The 17,961-nt window shown below is 37.8% G+C and overlaps 1 protein-coding gene across 1 annotated transcript in view; it reads right to left on the reverse strand.

Annotated features, from left to right (window-relative positions):
* Window positions 1-17,052, reverse strand: part of ADAM28 (ADAM metallopeptidase domain 28) — an 84,442-nt gene extending 67,390 nt beyond the window's left edge. The window contains exons 1-6 of the mRNA XM_058549829.1: window positions 17,001-17,052; window positions 11,451-11,554; window positions 5,575-5,651; window positions 3,989-4,067; window positions 2,804-2,880; window positions 638-827 (exon numbers count right to left, since the gene is read on the reverse strand). Coding sequence (XP_058405812.1) covers window positions 638-827; window positions 2,804-2,880; window positions 3,989-4,067; window positions 5,575-5,651; window positions 11,451-11,554; window positions 17,001-17,052 — 579 coding nt within the window. The remainder of the gene's footprint in view (window positions 1-637; window positions 828-2,803; window positions 2,881-3,988; window positions 4,068-5,574; window positions 5,652-11,450; window positions 11,555-17,000) is intronic.
* Between the last annotated feature and the right edge of the window lie 909 nt (window positions 17,053-17,961).

The raw sequence follows: 17,961 nt of genomic DNA on the forward strand, positions 1-17,961 counted from the left end.
AATCCACTGGAGATTTCATTCAGACCAATTCTGCCCAGTGCTTATGGATTCTGAGAACATTTAGAAGAGTTGATTGGATATGAAGTGGATTCTGAAGGAAATGAAAGTAATAATGACAAAGATATTTTTTATGTACACTTTACAGTTTCAACACAAGCCATTTTCATTTTTCTTTTTTGACTAGAAGCCAAATTCCATATATGAAAGAATATTCTAAGTTCCTGTGGGCAAATGCTGTATTTATTTTGCTCACTGCTACATCTCCAGCACCTATGGCAGGACTTCAAGAAAGATTTGTTGAATGAGTTCATTCATCATGACAGCAGAATATTTTATCTCAAAATAATAGTAATACTTTATACCTTTGTCATATGTTGAAATATTGTGAAAGTTGCCTGCTGCTAGAGAGCAATGATTGTATCTTATACTCCTTTTTAACCCTTGCACATAGCTGAGCCATAGTACTTAGTAAATAAATCATCAATGTACAACAAGGTTTTAGCGTCTTGATAGCCCACTAATTTCAACAATGACTATAAACCTTCAGTCAATTACAGCTGCTAAGAGTAGAACCCGGGGCAGCCAGGACAGAATACATGACAGTACTGCAAATAAAATATAAAGGTATGCATACAACCAGCCTGGTGGCAGGTGGGGCCATATTCTGCTGAGATCCATGTGCCCATAATATGTCATCCATCCCACAGGTGCTGTTAGCCTTCTTTTCATCAGGATCATGCTTGAAGAGTGCGTGCTCTTGTCCATCCTGATTTGTGGGGCTTAAAGGTTCAATGAAGTAGCTTTGATCTCCCTGACTAAAGTAGCCCCTGAAAAACATGAGAATTCAGGCTTAAAAATGTTCCTGTGTTTGAGTTCTATAGACTTATAGACTCCAAAAAGGTACCAATGCCAAAACATGCCAAGCTCATGGCAGTACAAGACAGTGTAACATTACAGCTGAAGACACTCTTAGAGATTACTTAAACTTACTTTCTCTGTGAGGAAATAGGACCTGCTGGGGAGAAGTGACTACTGAAATGTCATGTAGCTAACCTATGTCAGCGCTGGCACTAGAATGGAAATTTCCTGACTCTCAGTTCAGAGTTCTTCCAATTTCTGAGTGATGTATGCTCTAAAAGTACACTGGAAATGAAAGAGACTTTGGAATCTTACAGATGAGGGTTAAAATTCTGAGTCTATCACCTATTAGCTGTAATACCATGGGAAAATTATTTAAACTTGCATGGTCCCCATCTAGAAAATATTATATATATTCTCCATCTATAAAATAGGAGTAGTAATATCCATCTAATAGGATGGTTGTAAAGATTGAAGGAGGTCATATGTAAAGCACATGATCTGTGAATATTATCAATTTCTTCTCAATTCTCTCTGCTGAAGCCCTGAATTGAGATTCATTCAACCAATATTTAGGGAGCACCCATTATCCATTAGGCATTGGACTAAGGGCAGATAGCGAAAAAGAAAAGAGTCATGGTCTCTCCCCTCATGGAGCTTGTAGTCAAATGAAGAGGATGGATTTGGATAAAATAATCACATTTGATTCACAAATATATAAAATTATATAACATATATTTAGTAAACATAATCACAACAGATAATTGCTGGGAAGAAAAATACAAGAACATATAATAGGGAGACTGGATTAAGTGTACATAGAACTAGAAGACAGCAAGAGTTGATACGAGAAGATAACTTAGGTGGTTTATTGAAATGGTCTGCACAAAGTAGCATGGTGGTTTGGACTAAGATGTGGCAGTAGAGAGAGAATGTAGTGAATAATCTCAGGAAATTCATAGAATATAAAATAAATAGAGCTTGGTAATTAATTGAAAATGAGTAGTTGAGAGGCAAGAAGTCATCAAGGAATTGAGGCTTCTGGATTGGGCAAGTGGTCGGTTGATTACATCATTTATTGAGATGGGGAGCACCAGAAAAATAACAGATTTGGGAGAAAATCATTAGTTTGATTTGGGACATATAAAGATTGATATTTCATTAAGATATTCAGATGTGGAGGAGATATGGAGATATGGAAGAGAAAATTAAATAATCAAGTCTGGGTATCAGAATAAATATCCTACTGTAGAGAGATACATGGGAGTCATTAACAAACAGAAAGAAATGGATTTCATAGGCATGGCTAAGACAAGCTAGAGAGAGAGTTTAGAGTGGAGAGAGAAGGTGGAGAGGAGCTTCCAGTCCCTAAGGATCTTTACTTTCAAACTGGGATTCAAAATCCTGTATTTTGAAAGCAAGCAAACCAACAAAAATAGCTCTGCAAGCAACTCAGATGTGTAATTTATTTTATTTATTTACTTTTGTGTGTGTGAGATCAGCCCTGTGCTAACATCTGCCAATCCTCCTCTTTTTTTTTTTTTTTTTTTTGCTGAGGAAGACTGGCCCTGGGCTAACATCTGTGCCCATCTTCCTCCACTTTATATGGGACGTCGCCAAAGCGTGGCTCACCAAGCAGTGCATAGGTGCGTGCCTGGGATCAGAACCTGCGAACCCCGGGCCGCCATAGCGGAGTGCCAGCACTTAACCGCTTGCAACACTGGGCCCGCCCCCAGATGTGTAATTTATTAACCACTATCAAGAGAAGCCGTGTTTCTGTCAAATTTCAAAATTTTTGACCTTAGGTTTTGTACTCAACTACAGTATAAATAATTATATTTGAGATTCTTCAGGTTTATTAAAACACACACACACACACACACACACACACACACACACACACACCATCATCACAGGTGCATACAAACCATTCACAAAGTCTTACCTTAGACCCCTACATGTGCTGATGCTAGCATCAGAAACTTTTTCATTCACGATGTGTCCTTGGTAATAACAGTCATCCTAAAGAAAAGGGAAAAGGGATTTTGTAAAGGAAAGTATGCATGTTTTTTAGACCCACTGCTAAATTTGAATTTGAAATCTTGAAACAGGATCTATAATGTTTTCAAATCATTTTATGCCGAACAACAGTCAACTTAGAGATGTAAAAAAAAGAATTTTAAAGAAGCTTTTTATGGTTAAAATCCTTAATGTCTAGTTAATGATCCTAAAGACAAAGAATGTCAACTAAATCCTGGTGTAAATGTTGGCGTTGCAGAAGAAGGATAACAGGAGTGAATACAGTTTGAAAGAAACATACTTACACATGTAAGTTTAAAACCCAAGTCTCCAAAAACATCAGACATTCATTCTTTTCCTTGGCTGATTACTCATTAATTTTTTTCTGATATCTACAAGCTCTCTCCAATGAACGGGTTATTCAGATTGTCTTGTTATTGCTTGATTTATCCAAAGAGTTCCATCAGACCAAATGGGTTAGTACAACATCCCTGCCTCCATTTGGAGCAAAATGTCCGATCCCAATGCTTTTCCATGTGGATGTACTTCAGTGAAGTACACCTTTCTACTTTGGGACAGATGAGGTATTGGCCCATGTAAACCTCTGTGTCTTGGAGAAGGCCTTCCAATAGAAAATGGAGCTCAGAAAAGACGACAATGATAAAATACCCCTCGTGCCACTTCACACTGTCATCTTCTCTGAATAAAACTCAAGAGTGGAAATTATTTAAGGAAAACATAGAATTCTACAATTCTACCATTGATGAAATAGTCTTGAGTTTGAGAGACTACATGATCTAGAGAGGTAATTATCATTATAGACTAAGACTTTTAATTCTTCACTTTTCTAATGAAAATGAAAAGCTCTTTCTGACCACTCTTCTATAGGGAGCCCTTGAAGGCTGGAAAGCGTGACCACGGTTGTCAAGAAAAGCCTTTGTTCTTGTCAAACTATAAGAATGTGGGAGGATCAATTAAGAAATTACTCCTGCTGAGAAAAGTCCCAGTGCTACATATGCTGTTTCACTAGCAATATTTACCTGGCAATGACACTGCATTTGGGTGTGTGAGTCACCCCCTAATTAACAACAATTCTAGGATACTGTTTTACCATGATCTGTGGGCTTGTGGTGACTTCCTTTCCAGTGGAATTATAATGTGTTTCTGTGTAGCCCGGTGCAAGGAGATTCCTGAGGGGAAAGAAAATTGTCTCAGTTACTCATGGTAATTGCAAAGTCCAGTGATCAAAGCGAGAGCTTTCACTGGGTGTGCAGAAAAGTTTTAACTCCTGAGCTCCTTCTCCAGACCCCTCAAGACAAGTCCAAGCATGAAAGGGATATTTAAAATGGAAAGACAGAGAGGCAGAGACATTCCTGAGTAGTGTGGAACAGTGTCTGCTTTCTCGTTAGACTGTGCATACTTGTCTGAGGAGAGATTTGAGGAAGAAATGGAACTGAGAAGGTCAAAGTTCATAAAAATGACTGAAAACAGCAATGTTTCTCCCCAGTTGAGGGTAACTGCATTTTCACCCAGTCCTTTTCAGTTACCAGTGACTGTTAACAACTGTAGCAGTGGATAGTTTACTGGAAATTGACTTGTATTTGGTAGTTAGGGCCCTTCAGCATTTTCACTGAGCTCTTAAAATTCTTTCAATTACCTGTTAGAAAAATAGGAATCTGAATATGTTTTTAAAAGAGGAAAGGCGAGGAGAAAAGGAAGTAGCTAATATGTGTTAAACGACATCTCTATATTGGCCTCTGGGTTAGATGTGTTATGTGAGTCATTTAATTTAATCCTTTCAACAACCCCACAAAGTAAATATTACTCTCCTTATTTCTGAGATGAGATTAAATAGTTCAAATGGCAAAGAATCACATCTAGGTCAGCCTGAATCCAAAGCCTGTACTGTTCCCATTACACCACACGGTTTCCAAACCTCAGCCAGTTGTGATTTTTTGCAAGGATGATAGTCTATTTGAGTGAAAAACATCTTACTGTCCTATAGAGAATGATTTGGGGATTGAAAGAGCTTGAAAGCACGGATTCAGAGGAAACCACTTTTGAAATAGTCAAGATATAGGATGATCAAGATCTGCATGAGAGCTGAGACAGTGAAATTGGAAAAGAAATGTTGAATTGAGATGAACTGAATAAAGATAATCAAGTAATAAGAGGACAGTGTAACGTATGAGAAAAATGGACGGGTTAGTGGACAGCTGGGTAGAAAGCAGTGGCGTTGGAATCAGGAGAGCCCAATTCTGCTTTTACCACTGCCTGTTCTTTGGCCCCCAGGGTTTATTTAACCTATATACTTCTTGTTTTTTCCCGATGGAAATGGTTGCAAATTGTTTTAAAATCTAATCTTTCAGTGTTAGAATAATAAAATGCAATAATATAGGGGAAGATTTAAAAATCTATCTGCTATTTCATAGAGTTTGATAAAATGTATATCTGCTTGCACCTCGTTCATTGTATTTCATTACTAGAAGTATCAAAACACTAGTAAACTGTTATTTTGTCCAGTGTGTTTCTACTACTTTGGTAACAAATATTAGCTGAACCCTGTGGGTCAGTTGAGAGCAAAAGCTGATTAGCCAAGGTTTGTGAGAGCCATAAGCAGTAACAGACTCAGTTAGCCCAATTTCCACATACTAACTTGCTATTGGTGAGGATAATATCAGAAATAAAGACACTTACTTGTTTTTTTTCAAATAAAGCACTGCAATTTTTCCATTTACTGTCATTTCATACTTCAACTCAGTTTCAAATTTTCCCTGCAAAAATGCACAAACATTTACTGGTAATTAAAAATACACGAATATTCATTTGGCTACATCCATCTGTTTAATCATTAGCAAGCAATGCCTGCTTTTCTTTAACAATAGTCTGCACAAGACCAAACGTGTTTCTGCCACTTTTAACAAATCATCAACTCTGCTAACTGAATAGACAAGTTATTTGGGACTTTTCTATCCTTCCATCCATACATACATTCTACAAATATTATCTGAGTGCTAGTTATGTGCAAGACAGTGCTTGGTTCTGGAAATTTGAATCCAAGCAAGAAAAATTGGTACCTGTTGTCAGAAAGCTTATAATCTTGTGGAAAGACAGACAGTAAAAGTGAGTTATGTTGTATGATAAGGGATATAAAGATGGAAACAATATAGGCCATCTAACATCTTAAGGACAAGAAAGGCTTTCTTGAGGAAGTTGTGTGTAAGCTGAGATATGAAGTAGCCAGGTGAAGCAGAGTGGGGAAGTTATTTGAGAAGAAGGACTAGTATGCTCACAAACCCAAAGACCTCTGAAACTCTCACTGATGATTTTCCAACTGGACTTCTTCTCAAGGCTAAGGGGAGGTCAGAATATGGGAAAAATCACAGAAATATGTACCCTAAGGCAGGCAGAAGCCATCAGGAAGAAAACATAGTCTCAGGTGTTCAGAAAGAGAAAATATCCCCTCAAGTAAACCACATGGAAAAGGAGAACTGATTTAAGTTTAGATTTATATATACAGGAAGAGTGAGAGAGGACTATACAGAAGGATTTTAAAGAAGATGTTATTGGGTACTGAAGTCTGACTTTGTTGTGTAAAACAGTATTATTAGCCATGATTACACCCAACGTCCAAAAATTCACTGGGAAGTGCCAGACGTTGTTATTAAAGAGATCTAAATATAGCAGAGCAAACTCGAGTGACAACCCCTTATTACTGGCTGAGTGCTGTTCCCTCTGCTCTGTTGCACGTAAGGCCCAGCTTTCCTTCTGTTCTCCCTCTCCGGGCCAGAACAGTACCTGAGCTCATCAAAGGACAATAGCAAGTTAGAGTCATCAAGTCACAAGCACTGTGCAGGGACTTGCCATCTCCAGGGTCAGTTATTTTGGTCTATATTTCCTTTAAATTATCAGTTATTGGAGTTTTCTACGGTATCAAAAATGCTAGGCTCTAAATATCCTATACTGTGGCCTAGATGAGGAGAGGCTGCTGTAATTCAGTTCATTTTCATGAGTAACAGGAGCTTCAAAAACTCTGAGGGTTGAAAATAAAAGTCATGGGGAACCATTGTAACCACTTCTTGTTCAGATTTAAGAAAGGCCAAATAGAATGAAAATATGAGGAGGATACTAGATAGGACCTTCTAACCAAAAGAATCTTCCAGATATGTTTCCTGTCAGCAATGGATTTTTAGTGGACCTTCACCTAAAACATTATTTGGTGGTTATTTTAGAAAAGATAATTGTTTTTTTAAGGGGGAGTTTTAGCTGATACTAGCATAGAGGTTACGGGTGAAGGAAACAGCAAGGAAGAAAACCAGACTCTCTATGAAAGAGGGTGCACTGGGTGATGTTATAACTGTACTGCTCAAGTAACAGTCCGTGGTGGAGGGCAATGCCTACCAAGAAGTGTGCCTTATTTGTACACCATCTGGGTCCTGAACTATGGGTTAGGAGAGGAAAGATACACCTTGATTTGGAGAGCATCCACTAGAAGGAAATGATTTGGAGCCCATTGAGTAAGATTAGCTGGTCACAGGAACATATAAATAAAAATTTCCTCCAGGAAAAATGCCATAGGTAAGGTTTAGTGGGTGGATTGGGAAAGTGATAGTCCTGGGATGGGAGCAGATCTGCAAAGTCAAGATGATGCTCATGGGCACACAGGAATAGCAAAGGAAACCCTAGAAGTCCCAGGGAGGTTCTTAATTCTAGTAGTACAACTGTTACCATAACATAGAGTAATCCGAAGCCTCTAGAAACCCTTATGGACCTAGCTAAGGCCTGAAATTTTTCCCAATGCATGTGAGGCATTGTGCTGCCAGATATTCTATTTTATGGCATGGGTCAACAGCAAGATGGTTTTGGCCTCTAAGGAAGTGAGTGATCGGGAGGCTGAATCCTAGGAAGAATAGTGACTGCCTCTAGAACGTAGGTTCCCAACATCAGAGACCTGGATTAAGTATTTGTTGAATACATATCTATGCAAGTATATGGGCAATGTACTCCAGTTATATCCATTCATACATTTGTCCACTTGTTCACTTCTTCATTTGCTCACTCATTCAACAAATACTTAATCAGTTCCCATTACATAATGCATATAAAATACAATCAGGAATACAATCATGAATAAAACATTTGAGGATCTACCCTGGCTTTTAGTGCCCCCTCCAGAAAATTTTTCAAAGTATTATTTTATTCCAGTTCAAATCTTAAGTAATGTGGCCAGGCACGATGAAGTCAGAAAGATGGGGCCATGCTCTTGGCATAGCTGACAGGTAATGCCATTGCCTCAGTTCTCTGGTCCAGTAGAGGGCACAGTTGTATAATCATAAGGACAAGAGTCCTCCTGGTCACTGCCTTGAGAAATGATTAATCCAGACTGAGATCTATGTAGATACAGAGATCCCCTCAGTCAGATGCATTATGAAGTCGGGATGCTTCAAGTAATTGCTAATGAATTATTTGCATAAGGAAGAACAACAGTCTTAACACAGAAATCACAAGGATAACTTCTAAGAACTTGGCTTATACCTATAAGACAGTGTTCTTATTAGTCATATGCTGTGTCTGAGCAAAAAGAGAAGATTCTATGTCAGGGGAAAGAATGTGCCTGCTGTGTGGCAGGCAAGGATGTCACCAGCGTCTCTAGTCTATGCTTGTAGGACAAGCGTGATATGACAGAACTCAGTGTCCTGACAGGGCAGGACTGAAATATCAGACATGCAGCAGCATGAGGCCTTATATCCATGGAGGGGACAAGGGCTGGAATCACTGCTAGGGTTTAGTTTCAGATGTTCACGGGGAGATAACAAAAGCCACATAGCAGGATTGCCAGATAACATACAGAACACCAGTTAAATTAGAATGTCAGACAAACAAGGACTAATTTTTTTAATACAAGCATATCCCATACAGTATTTGAGTATACTTATACTAAAAAAGCATTCATTGTGTATTGGGACATTCAAATTTAACTGGGTATCCTGTATTTTTATTGGCTAAATCTGGAGATTCTACACATGGTAGAGTCCACGGAGATGTAAGAAAAAATGGAAACTAGACATCAATGACTAGAGAAAGGAGGTGAGATTCTGAGAAACCAGAGCATGGGAACCACTAGCTGGGAAAAGCAAGTGCATTCGTTCAGAATGCTTATTTAGCCAGGAGTTACTTCTAACGGTTTGGTCACATGTTTGCTGTGGGCTACTTCGAAGACATGAGCCAACCCCTGAGGACATCAACGTCACTTGAATACTGAAAAGCAGACATGATTGAGTTATATGTACTTGCAAGGCAGTGTGGAAGCATTCAGTGCTCATCCCGTTATATTCAGCACGCCCAACACCGTGTTATCTTCTACCCTCCACAGCTAAAGGGAGCAAGGAGAAACTTGCAAATAACTAAATAAAACTATGAAAATAAGATTCACCATATAAAGAAGCATTAAAACATTCAAATTATTTAGGCAAATTTTTCTTCAATTCTCTATGGGGTTTAGTTTAACGTTTTCATTTCCTTTAAAATGTAAAATCGATGAGCTTTGCAAGGATTTTTTTGAATCAATGAGTGTTTATGAAATACTTTCCACAGGACGGGTTGGGAGACAAGAGTGAAGGAATGGCAGAGACATGTTAAAGACATAGTAAAAACTTTTTTTATTCACCTGGGCAATTTCAAGCCAGAAGAGAAGATTACACGCACTCTCATAGACACACACACACACACACACACATACACACTCATGTACACACATCACTACAGTAAAATCAATATTAAAAACATATTTATATCAAGAGCCAAACAGTATAACACTGATTGTGACGGAAACACGGCTTCAGGAGAGGGCTCTACCAGGATACACACAGATAGTCCATGCTGACTCACAGAGAACGTCAGATGGGCTGGGCGTTCCACATAGAGAGAACTTTTTAAGTAGAAAGAAATCCATAAGAAAGGGCATCGAGGTAAAAACAAGCATATTATTAAGAAAAGCCTTGAGAATACCAAGGCTGACTAAAAAGGAGGTTATATTGAGAAGCAGAAAGAAAACAGACAGGCTTAATAAACCATTGCATTAAGCACAAAGAGCCTGGAAAGTCAGTCATAAGAAGAGGAATCTGATGGGTCAGATAGGACAGTGTTATAGCACAAATTGGAACAGTGAGTTAATAATTGCATCTTACTTTGCTTTTCACATAAGTTGTCTCAAAATAGCCATATAAGATAAGCATTACTATTCTTATCTCAATTTTAAGACAAAGAATTTGAAGTTTGTGTGTGTCTAAATTTACACAGAGAGAATTAACAAAGCTAAGATGTAAATCGAAACAAGCTCTCTGAATTCAGATCCTTTACGCTTTCACTGTGGATCAGAAAAACACAAGGTTCGCACAGCCAGTTAACCGAATAGTGGACTAGATAGATAATGTATTTGCAATAATATCTAGCCCGTTGTATCAACTGCATGCAGCTACTGAATCATTCCAATAATTAAGCTTGACCACCTAGTCTGTGCCAGTAACCACTCTATGGATTTTCATCAAAATAAATTGTTCAAAAGCTTAAATTTATTTTTTTACGCTTGCAAGGAAATCACTGTATAACTGTGATTAAAAACACTGGACCTGTATTCAAATTTTCCTCAAAATACTCAATGAGAAAAGTAAGTGGCATTTTTAAGAGACTGCCAGAAAGCACTTGAAGAAAGCCGTATTGCCGGGGAATCCAATGCATCTCAATCCCATTTAAATTTAGCAGAAACATTTTGTTGAGCAGTAATTATTTTGGGAAATAGAGTCTATTACAGATTCTACTTTTACAAATGTGTTCGCTTTAGAAGAAATAATCTGTGAGGAACCTTATTCAGTGGGGAAATATGTGCTCCCAGTGAGTTGCACTGTACAAGATTTCTGTAAATTGTTATTTATGTCTCATTTATCTGTATTTTTCTGGCTCCCAGCAAAAGACTTCTGGGTGAGGGTAATTAATAAATTGTTATTGAATGAATCAGCATGTTTTAGTTTTCCTCTTTTGATTGAGAATGTGTTGTTTCATTAAGTAGTAGGAATTACACAAACTTTAATAGCTGCCCATTTAGAAAAGAGAGAGGTAAATTTCATGCTCAATTATAGCAATCCATCCTAATTTAATATGCATGTATGCATGCATCCCTCCACAATATTTTATTTTCTACTTCAGTATTAATGGTCATGGTTTTGTTTGCATAGGTGTGTGTATAGATAGATTAGATAGATATATACGTAATACATAAAATAAGTTGTATCAAATTTCTTTGGAAGTACATGGAATAAATTATGCATTACCATAAAACAAAAATATTAAAGTTTATTGTCTGTGTGACCTTGGAAAGTGTATTTCAACTGTCAGAAACTTAATCTGCAAAATGATGGTAATAGTAGAATGTTGGTTTATTGTGAAGATTAATAAAGATAAGATAGGTCAAAAAACACACACGTGTGTATATATATATAAATATAATAGAGTTATATATTTATATGTATATCACGTATATATTTTTTCAAGGTTCTTTGTTAAATCAAAAGCTGTACCTGTTGATCTGGTTCCTTGACCTCTCTTTTATGAAGTGGATGAAGTCTTCTGGGATAAACCACTTCATACCTCTGCACTCCGGGGAGCTCTTTTACAGCATTTACTGAGGGAAAAAAGTAAGAGAAGATTTTGCTAAACTGAACTGAAACAGGTTGTCCGGTAATGAGCATCCTTATTGCATTTCTGGTGAATAATGGCACACGCTGAGGCTTTAACTGAGTTATGTCAGAGAGTTAGTAAACTGTAGACTCCAGGAGAGATCGACAAAATTAGAAACCCACTCTTCCTCTCACATCTTTACTTTAATCTATATCTTTAATTATGTTCCCACTGAAAGTTTACAAGTGTTTATCTAATTGGTGAAAATATTTCTTTTGAATTTTCCCTCTTCTCTTTGCTATCTTGAATCCCCTGCAGAAGAAAGTAGCAAGCAGTACAGGTAAAAGCCGGAACAGAAAGGCAGAAGCCAAACTAACCCTCTAAGAAGCTTATCATTGTCAGAAAAATTGAGTTAAAGCACTCTGAAAACTACACAGTGTTATAAAAATGAAATAACCACCATATGCCATTTCTGATTCTAATATGTTTTTCTCCAGTTGTTACAATAGCAATGTTTTACACTAAGGAAAGAAACTAAGACTCAGTAAGATAAGGCTCCAGTACTAGCTCCATAGAATGGGCTGGCTTTTGCAGTACAGATAAAGCTTCCTTTTTGCATACAAACCCTGAAAAGAATAAAAAATTAGAGAAGCAGACAATTAGAACACTATTACTGGCCTGGAAGGGAAATTTTTGAGCCTGCAGTCATATTGAAAGAAAATTGGACAGTTGTCTCATTCAACCTTCTATCTCCTTTTTGAATTCTCATCTCAATGCTGTTTCTAGAAGTTACCTTTGAAAGAAATTTACTTTCCCCAAAGTTAACACTGGATTTTCTAATTTCTTTTTTATTTGTCCACATGGTCTAGTTCCTGATCTGTGTAGAGCAGTACCTGAGGAAGTTTCCATAGACCTGCTCTTGGGCTGCTAAGGGGCTGCTGGCCCACCCAGAATGTAGATCCAACAGGAACTAGAGTGCAGAGTGTGGGCCAACCCAGCAATTTAGTGACACTGTGACTGGAAAGGCTTCATTTCCCTGTGTAATGACAGAAAGCCTCTCTAAAGGTAATCCTAGCTCACTGAAGTACCCAAACCTAAATTCTATGGTAATACAAATTTATGTTACTATGGCTGATCTTTCAACAGATAATACTGAGTATTTTTCGTTAGTCACTTTGGTTTTCTGTACACTTATCCCAATGATGCTCCAGAGAATAAAACATTTGTTTTTAAAATTTTTCTGCAGAAACTTTCAAAAATTGCTGGTGATGATAATTTTCTTTTACTATTTTAGGTGGCTTTAATTCATTTGACCACTCAAGAGCCATTTACATCTAACTTCGAAGAATAGAAAAAGTGATTAAATTGGCTAAAAACTCATTGGGTCAAAAATGAGGTGTTAAAGTGATGAAACAGCTTTTCTTTCAGTGGCTTGACATTTACTCTTAAAAACATTTCAAAAACACTGAAAGTCATGATGTCAACACTAGAATACCTGAACTTTGGGTTTAGTTTGGGCTGTTTAATTGTTTGAAAAGAGGGGGCAGATGAAATGACCTCTAAGTCCAGTTTAAGTAGTCCACAATTTTATGCACATAAATACAGAATCCCCTATAACCTCTTTGAAGGGAGATGATCATCCACATAAAATTCTAGTCAGCTGTGATTGAATAAGCCCTGTTACATAGTCACATGTCAAGACCTGTGTCACAAGGGCCCTCAGTTACTTCTAGCTGTTACAGAGATAATCTCTAGGCATCTTTTATTTCTATTTAATTAATTTTTGGTAAAGAAAAATAATAATATTAGTTATAAAAAATCTTTTATAACAGAAGTTTAAAAGCCTAAGGGAATATTAAATCAATCATTTTTTTTCATCAAGTTAAAATTTTCATAATTATCATAATTATTTCAAAATAGTAAGATGCCAAGAGGTAAGAAAATTACTCTTGCCAGAAGTTAACTGATGGTATCAGCAAAATTCCCTGTAGCCTCCTGGAACTCTGTGACACCAAGCAAGCGTACCATAAGGCACCCACCTGCTGTCTGGTGGACTGTGTCCCATCAGTGCAATTAGTGCCATTTATATGGAGCTCATGAAGCCTGTACTCGCCAAGGTTGCAGCTAGAGTAACTCTTTAAAAAATGCTGTGTGAAAAATGATTTTTATCCACAACACACATGATTCTGGCAGGAAATACTAGTCCAGGCTGCCCTCAAGTCACAAAATAATAACTACCAATTTGTCTCTCTTCATAAAAGCAGAAAGTGATAACACACACATACCCCGTCTAGAAGTGGTGAGAAAGGAACAGGCCAATCCACCCAATGTACGTTTTCTCTGAGAGACACACTGATCTCCACGCTTCTCCTCAGTACCTAGGTTCTAATGTTTCAGGAAATCAGAAGTTACCAATTGGCTGTTAAATATGGAGTTGAAATATGTAAATTAGTGAAGAAATATATTTTCAACTCTTTTTTTGATGGCAGAGCACTTCCAAATGGCAACCAAAATAAATCAATAAATAAAATAAACAAGAATATTTTTTAAAAAGCCTCAGGCAACCTCTCACTTTCTTGAGTTCGAAATGAACGGATTTCCAGCTCCACAAACTCGTGCAACACAGTACATTCTCTAAAGAAAGCAGATAGAATTTCCCTTAATGGCCGTTATTTTTCTGAAATCAAGAAGGCCCCTGAAAGAATGAGAGTTGAGATATAACAAATGACACAGCAGTTAGAGAGATGCGACAGACCGCAACATTGTTTGCCTCCTTCATCCTTAAGTTTGAAGGAGATACTGCTGCCTCCTCCCAGCTGAATAACTTCAGGCTAATTATTTCGAAGCCCGTGGAACAAACACAACTAACTGCCATCTAGGGATTACGCAAATCCCAGCTGCAACACAATATGTTTCCACTAATTCATTTTAATACTTGTTTTCTCTCTCCCACAAAACTCAGATGTCAGACTAATTTTGACCACCAAACCGGATCAAGAAAAAGAAAATTATTATTTTGGTTTGGGTTAGATATAATTATTTTTGCTGTTGATTAGTTTTAGAAAAGTTAAAGCTCATTGACAAGATTAATATAACAGACGCTGGCCTGGATTGCTACTTTATTTTTTAATGCATTTGGGGCCATTTTGGAGGTTAGCAGATTTGTACATAATATTGACATTTTCATTTTTTTCAAATCTGTTCAAAACTATTTAAAGCAATGTCTTTCCAAACTGAACACATGACACATGACTCTAAGCCCTGAATCAGAGTTTATGCGACGACACTGACTTCAGCTCTGGGATTCTCTATTCCCCCTCAGACTATCCGGTGACTTTAAACTTCATGTAGTAAAAGTGAGTACAAATACTGAGGAAAAAACACAGTGTAAATAAGTCTATCGTGTTGGCTGTTAAGATTAAATTATATATACTCTTTAGGGTCTTCCAGCCCCCTTATGAAGGCATGCAAGAATTGCTCATTTGAAATAACATAATTTCAAAAAATATTGCACCCCCTGGGTGTTCTGCTGGAATGTAGTTAAGACCTTTCTCCTTTGTGACCGCACTTACTTCCTCACCCCCAAACACCTGTCACATCCTTTTAATATTTATATATATTTTTTTCTTTTCCTACGAAGAAATTGCATGAGTTACTTTTCTCAGAGGATTGTGAAGCTCATTAAAAACTGTTGGCCTGATTTTATGTTATTCTTTTATTTCACATACATGGGAACTAGGCAAAAGTCATGGTCCAAGGGGTGCATATTTATTTTTTGGATGATGGGGACAGAGAAAGAAAAAAGGAGGAGATGGGAAAATGAAAATTGCTTTTCTTTTTACATTCTGGCTGGGCAATAAAGTCATGTGAGAATAATATCAGGTGTATTTCAATGACCAAGGAGACACTCTTGAAAATATAAGATGGAAGATAAAAAGAGAGAGCAGCTTCCTGTTCAATATGCAAGATAAGAAGAACAGCTCTCTGTCTGTCACCTCCGTTCTCACAAGAGCCACTTCAGAACCTCTCTTCCCACCACCAAGTACTTGGAGATGTCACAATTTTAGGCATGACATCTAAGGAGGTTGCGTCTCTTGGTGCCATGTTGTGAATGCAAAGACAAGGGGAACAGAATCAGTTGGTGTGCCCCATTTCATGAAAAGGCTGTAATGTGGATGGATTCCGGCACTAGCTATGGGATTCTGTTAATGGATCCAGCTCAATCTTCATTCTGTTGCCTAAAGCTAGTACCCAACCTTAGTTGGGTACCAACTGAGGACCCAAGCTATTAGTTGGTACTGGAAACCTATGTTTCAACTAAGCGAAGAGTCCCAAAGAGTTTTTGGTGATGGTATTTTTGGAGTCCGCACAGAGAAAAGATTTCTATTAAGTTTGACTCAAAAAGCAGGAATTTTAAGTCAATAACTTAAATGCCTAGCACAGTTCTATACTTAAAGATATTAAGTAAAACTTTCAAAAGTCCGGAAAACAAATCAGAAACCAAAGGCAAGGCAAACCATTTTTAGTGAAAAGGTACGGAGTGAGTGCGAGGGGGAGAGACCTTTCCCTCTCTAACGTGGTACTTCTTGTGGGTAATTTTTTCCCACTCCCAGGACCCAGCAAGCATTCTAAAACCCAAGAAGAGGTTTACCAGGGAAGGATTCCCAGACACTGAAGCTAATGTACTGACTTAAATACGCTCTAGAAATAGAGATAAGCTAAGGAAATGTGATACCCGATCTAATTTAACCAAAATCTAATTGGAGAATTGACCAGAAACATGACATGCTAGACGTGATTTACCTTTAGGAAGTAGAATTCTTCTGCTTTTGAATTTTTAAATGTTTGATATAACCAGCAAAATGGCAGTGAATTATCAACTTAAGCTAAGAAATGACATTGTTTTGGTCAAGTAATATATCACAATGCTTTATAAATATGAAATTGGTCAACTATTTATTTCCAATTAATTACATTTATTATCACCAGTAATGAAAAATCTAAATATAAAAATGAGTACTCAAAAGGAAGAGAACGAGCCAAGCTGGTCCCAATAATAATAGAAGCTATTTCCCGAAGCCTCCCCGCAGCGTTAGCCAGTCAGGTCACCGCATCTCTACCGCTCTAGAAATGACAAGGTGGGATTTGACAAATTTCACTTTTCGACTCAAAGATCATATTGATTATTTAAATAATACTGTGTTAAATCTTCCCTTTGATTCCTACATATTCTCAGATCAGGCATGTAAATATTGATTCAAGATGTTTCCTTGCCTCTCCTTTACAGAGTGTTTACATCCGTCACGGCCCCCCAAACAGCCGATGAAAACCAGCCCAACTGGAGAGTCAAATTGGTTAAAAAAAAAAAAGAACAAAACTATTGGGAGAAGATGAAAAGCAAGCAGCTCGCTGATGTATTTAACAGAACCTGAAAGGAGTTCAACACCTACCTGGAACTGCAGAAAGGAGGCAAGTGGCCGTCAGAAGCGGCCCTGGCAACATGCTGGGTGATCCCGGGAGCACGGGCCTGCCCTTCCCCCTCCGACAGACAGCAGACCTGTGCTGCTGGCTCTGCGCCTGCCTCCTCTCAAGTGACACAGTGAGACTCCCGGTTCATTCCCTTCTCTGCTTCGGGAAGTGTTTGCTAAAGGTGTTGCTCAACCTTGAAGCCCTGGTCCTGCCACAACCGCACAGCAGGCGGAAGTTCTGGCTGCCTCCTGGCTCTAAGATCCCTTTGCCATAGCTATTGTTTCCCTTGCCTTGTCACCTTATTCCCCACTGAAAAGCGGCACAGTCTAATATATTACTATAGCCCAATAAGCTGCCGTGGGATAACGGCTTCAGAGTATCTTGATAAATCTGTTTTATCATGTATATAATAAATATATATAAATATAAATATTTGCTATGTTGACAAAAAGTTATTGAGAATGTTATTCTTCCCTTGCATACATATGTGGTTCAGTGAAACAATTTCCAATCCAACCCAATTGTTAGGTGAAATTCTCTTTTCCAATTATTCTGTGTTATATTCTCACACAATGGGGCTCTCAGGGAGCTCAAACTATGTCTGACAATGTGTGACAATATAAGCTCAAGGTTTTCTCACCCCCAAGGGTATTTGTATCATCACTAACAACCGGGAGGAGGTGAAAGCCTTCAATACCCAAAGGATGTAATTTCCAGGAAATTTCAGCTGTCACTGGTGGTAATGAGGCTAAGTCTGCACGTCCCGATATCAGACTGTATAACTCAGCAAAGAGTTAATATTAACTGAGTGCTTACTAATTTCCAGGTCCTTTATAATTATTATCATATTAATTCTTATGACATTCTGTGTGATAAATAGCATCTTACTCCCGTTTTGTAGATGAAAAAACTGGGCTTAAAAAGATACAAGAATCAAAAGAT

This window comes from Diceros bicornis, chromosome 11, assembly GCF_020826845.1.
Source record: "Diceros bicornis minor isolate mBicDic1 chromosome 11, mDicBic1.mat.cur, whole genome shotgun sequence".
Lineage (NCBI taxonomy): Eukaryota > Metazoa > Chordata > Mammalia > Perissodactyla > Rhinocerotidae > Diceros > Diceros bicornis.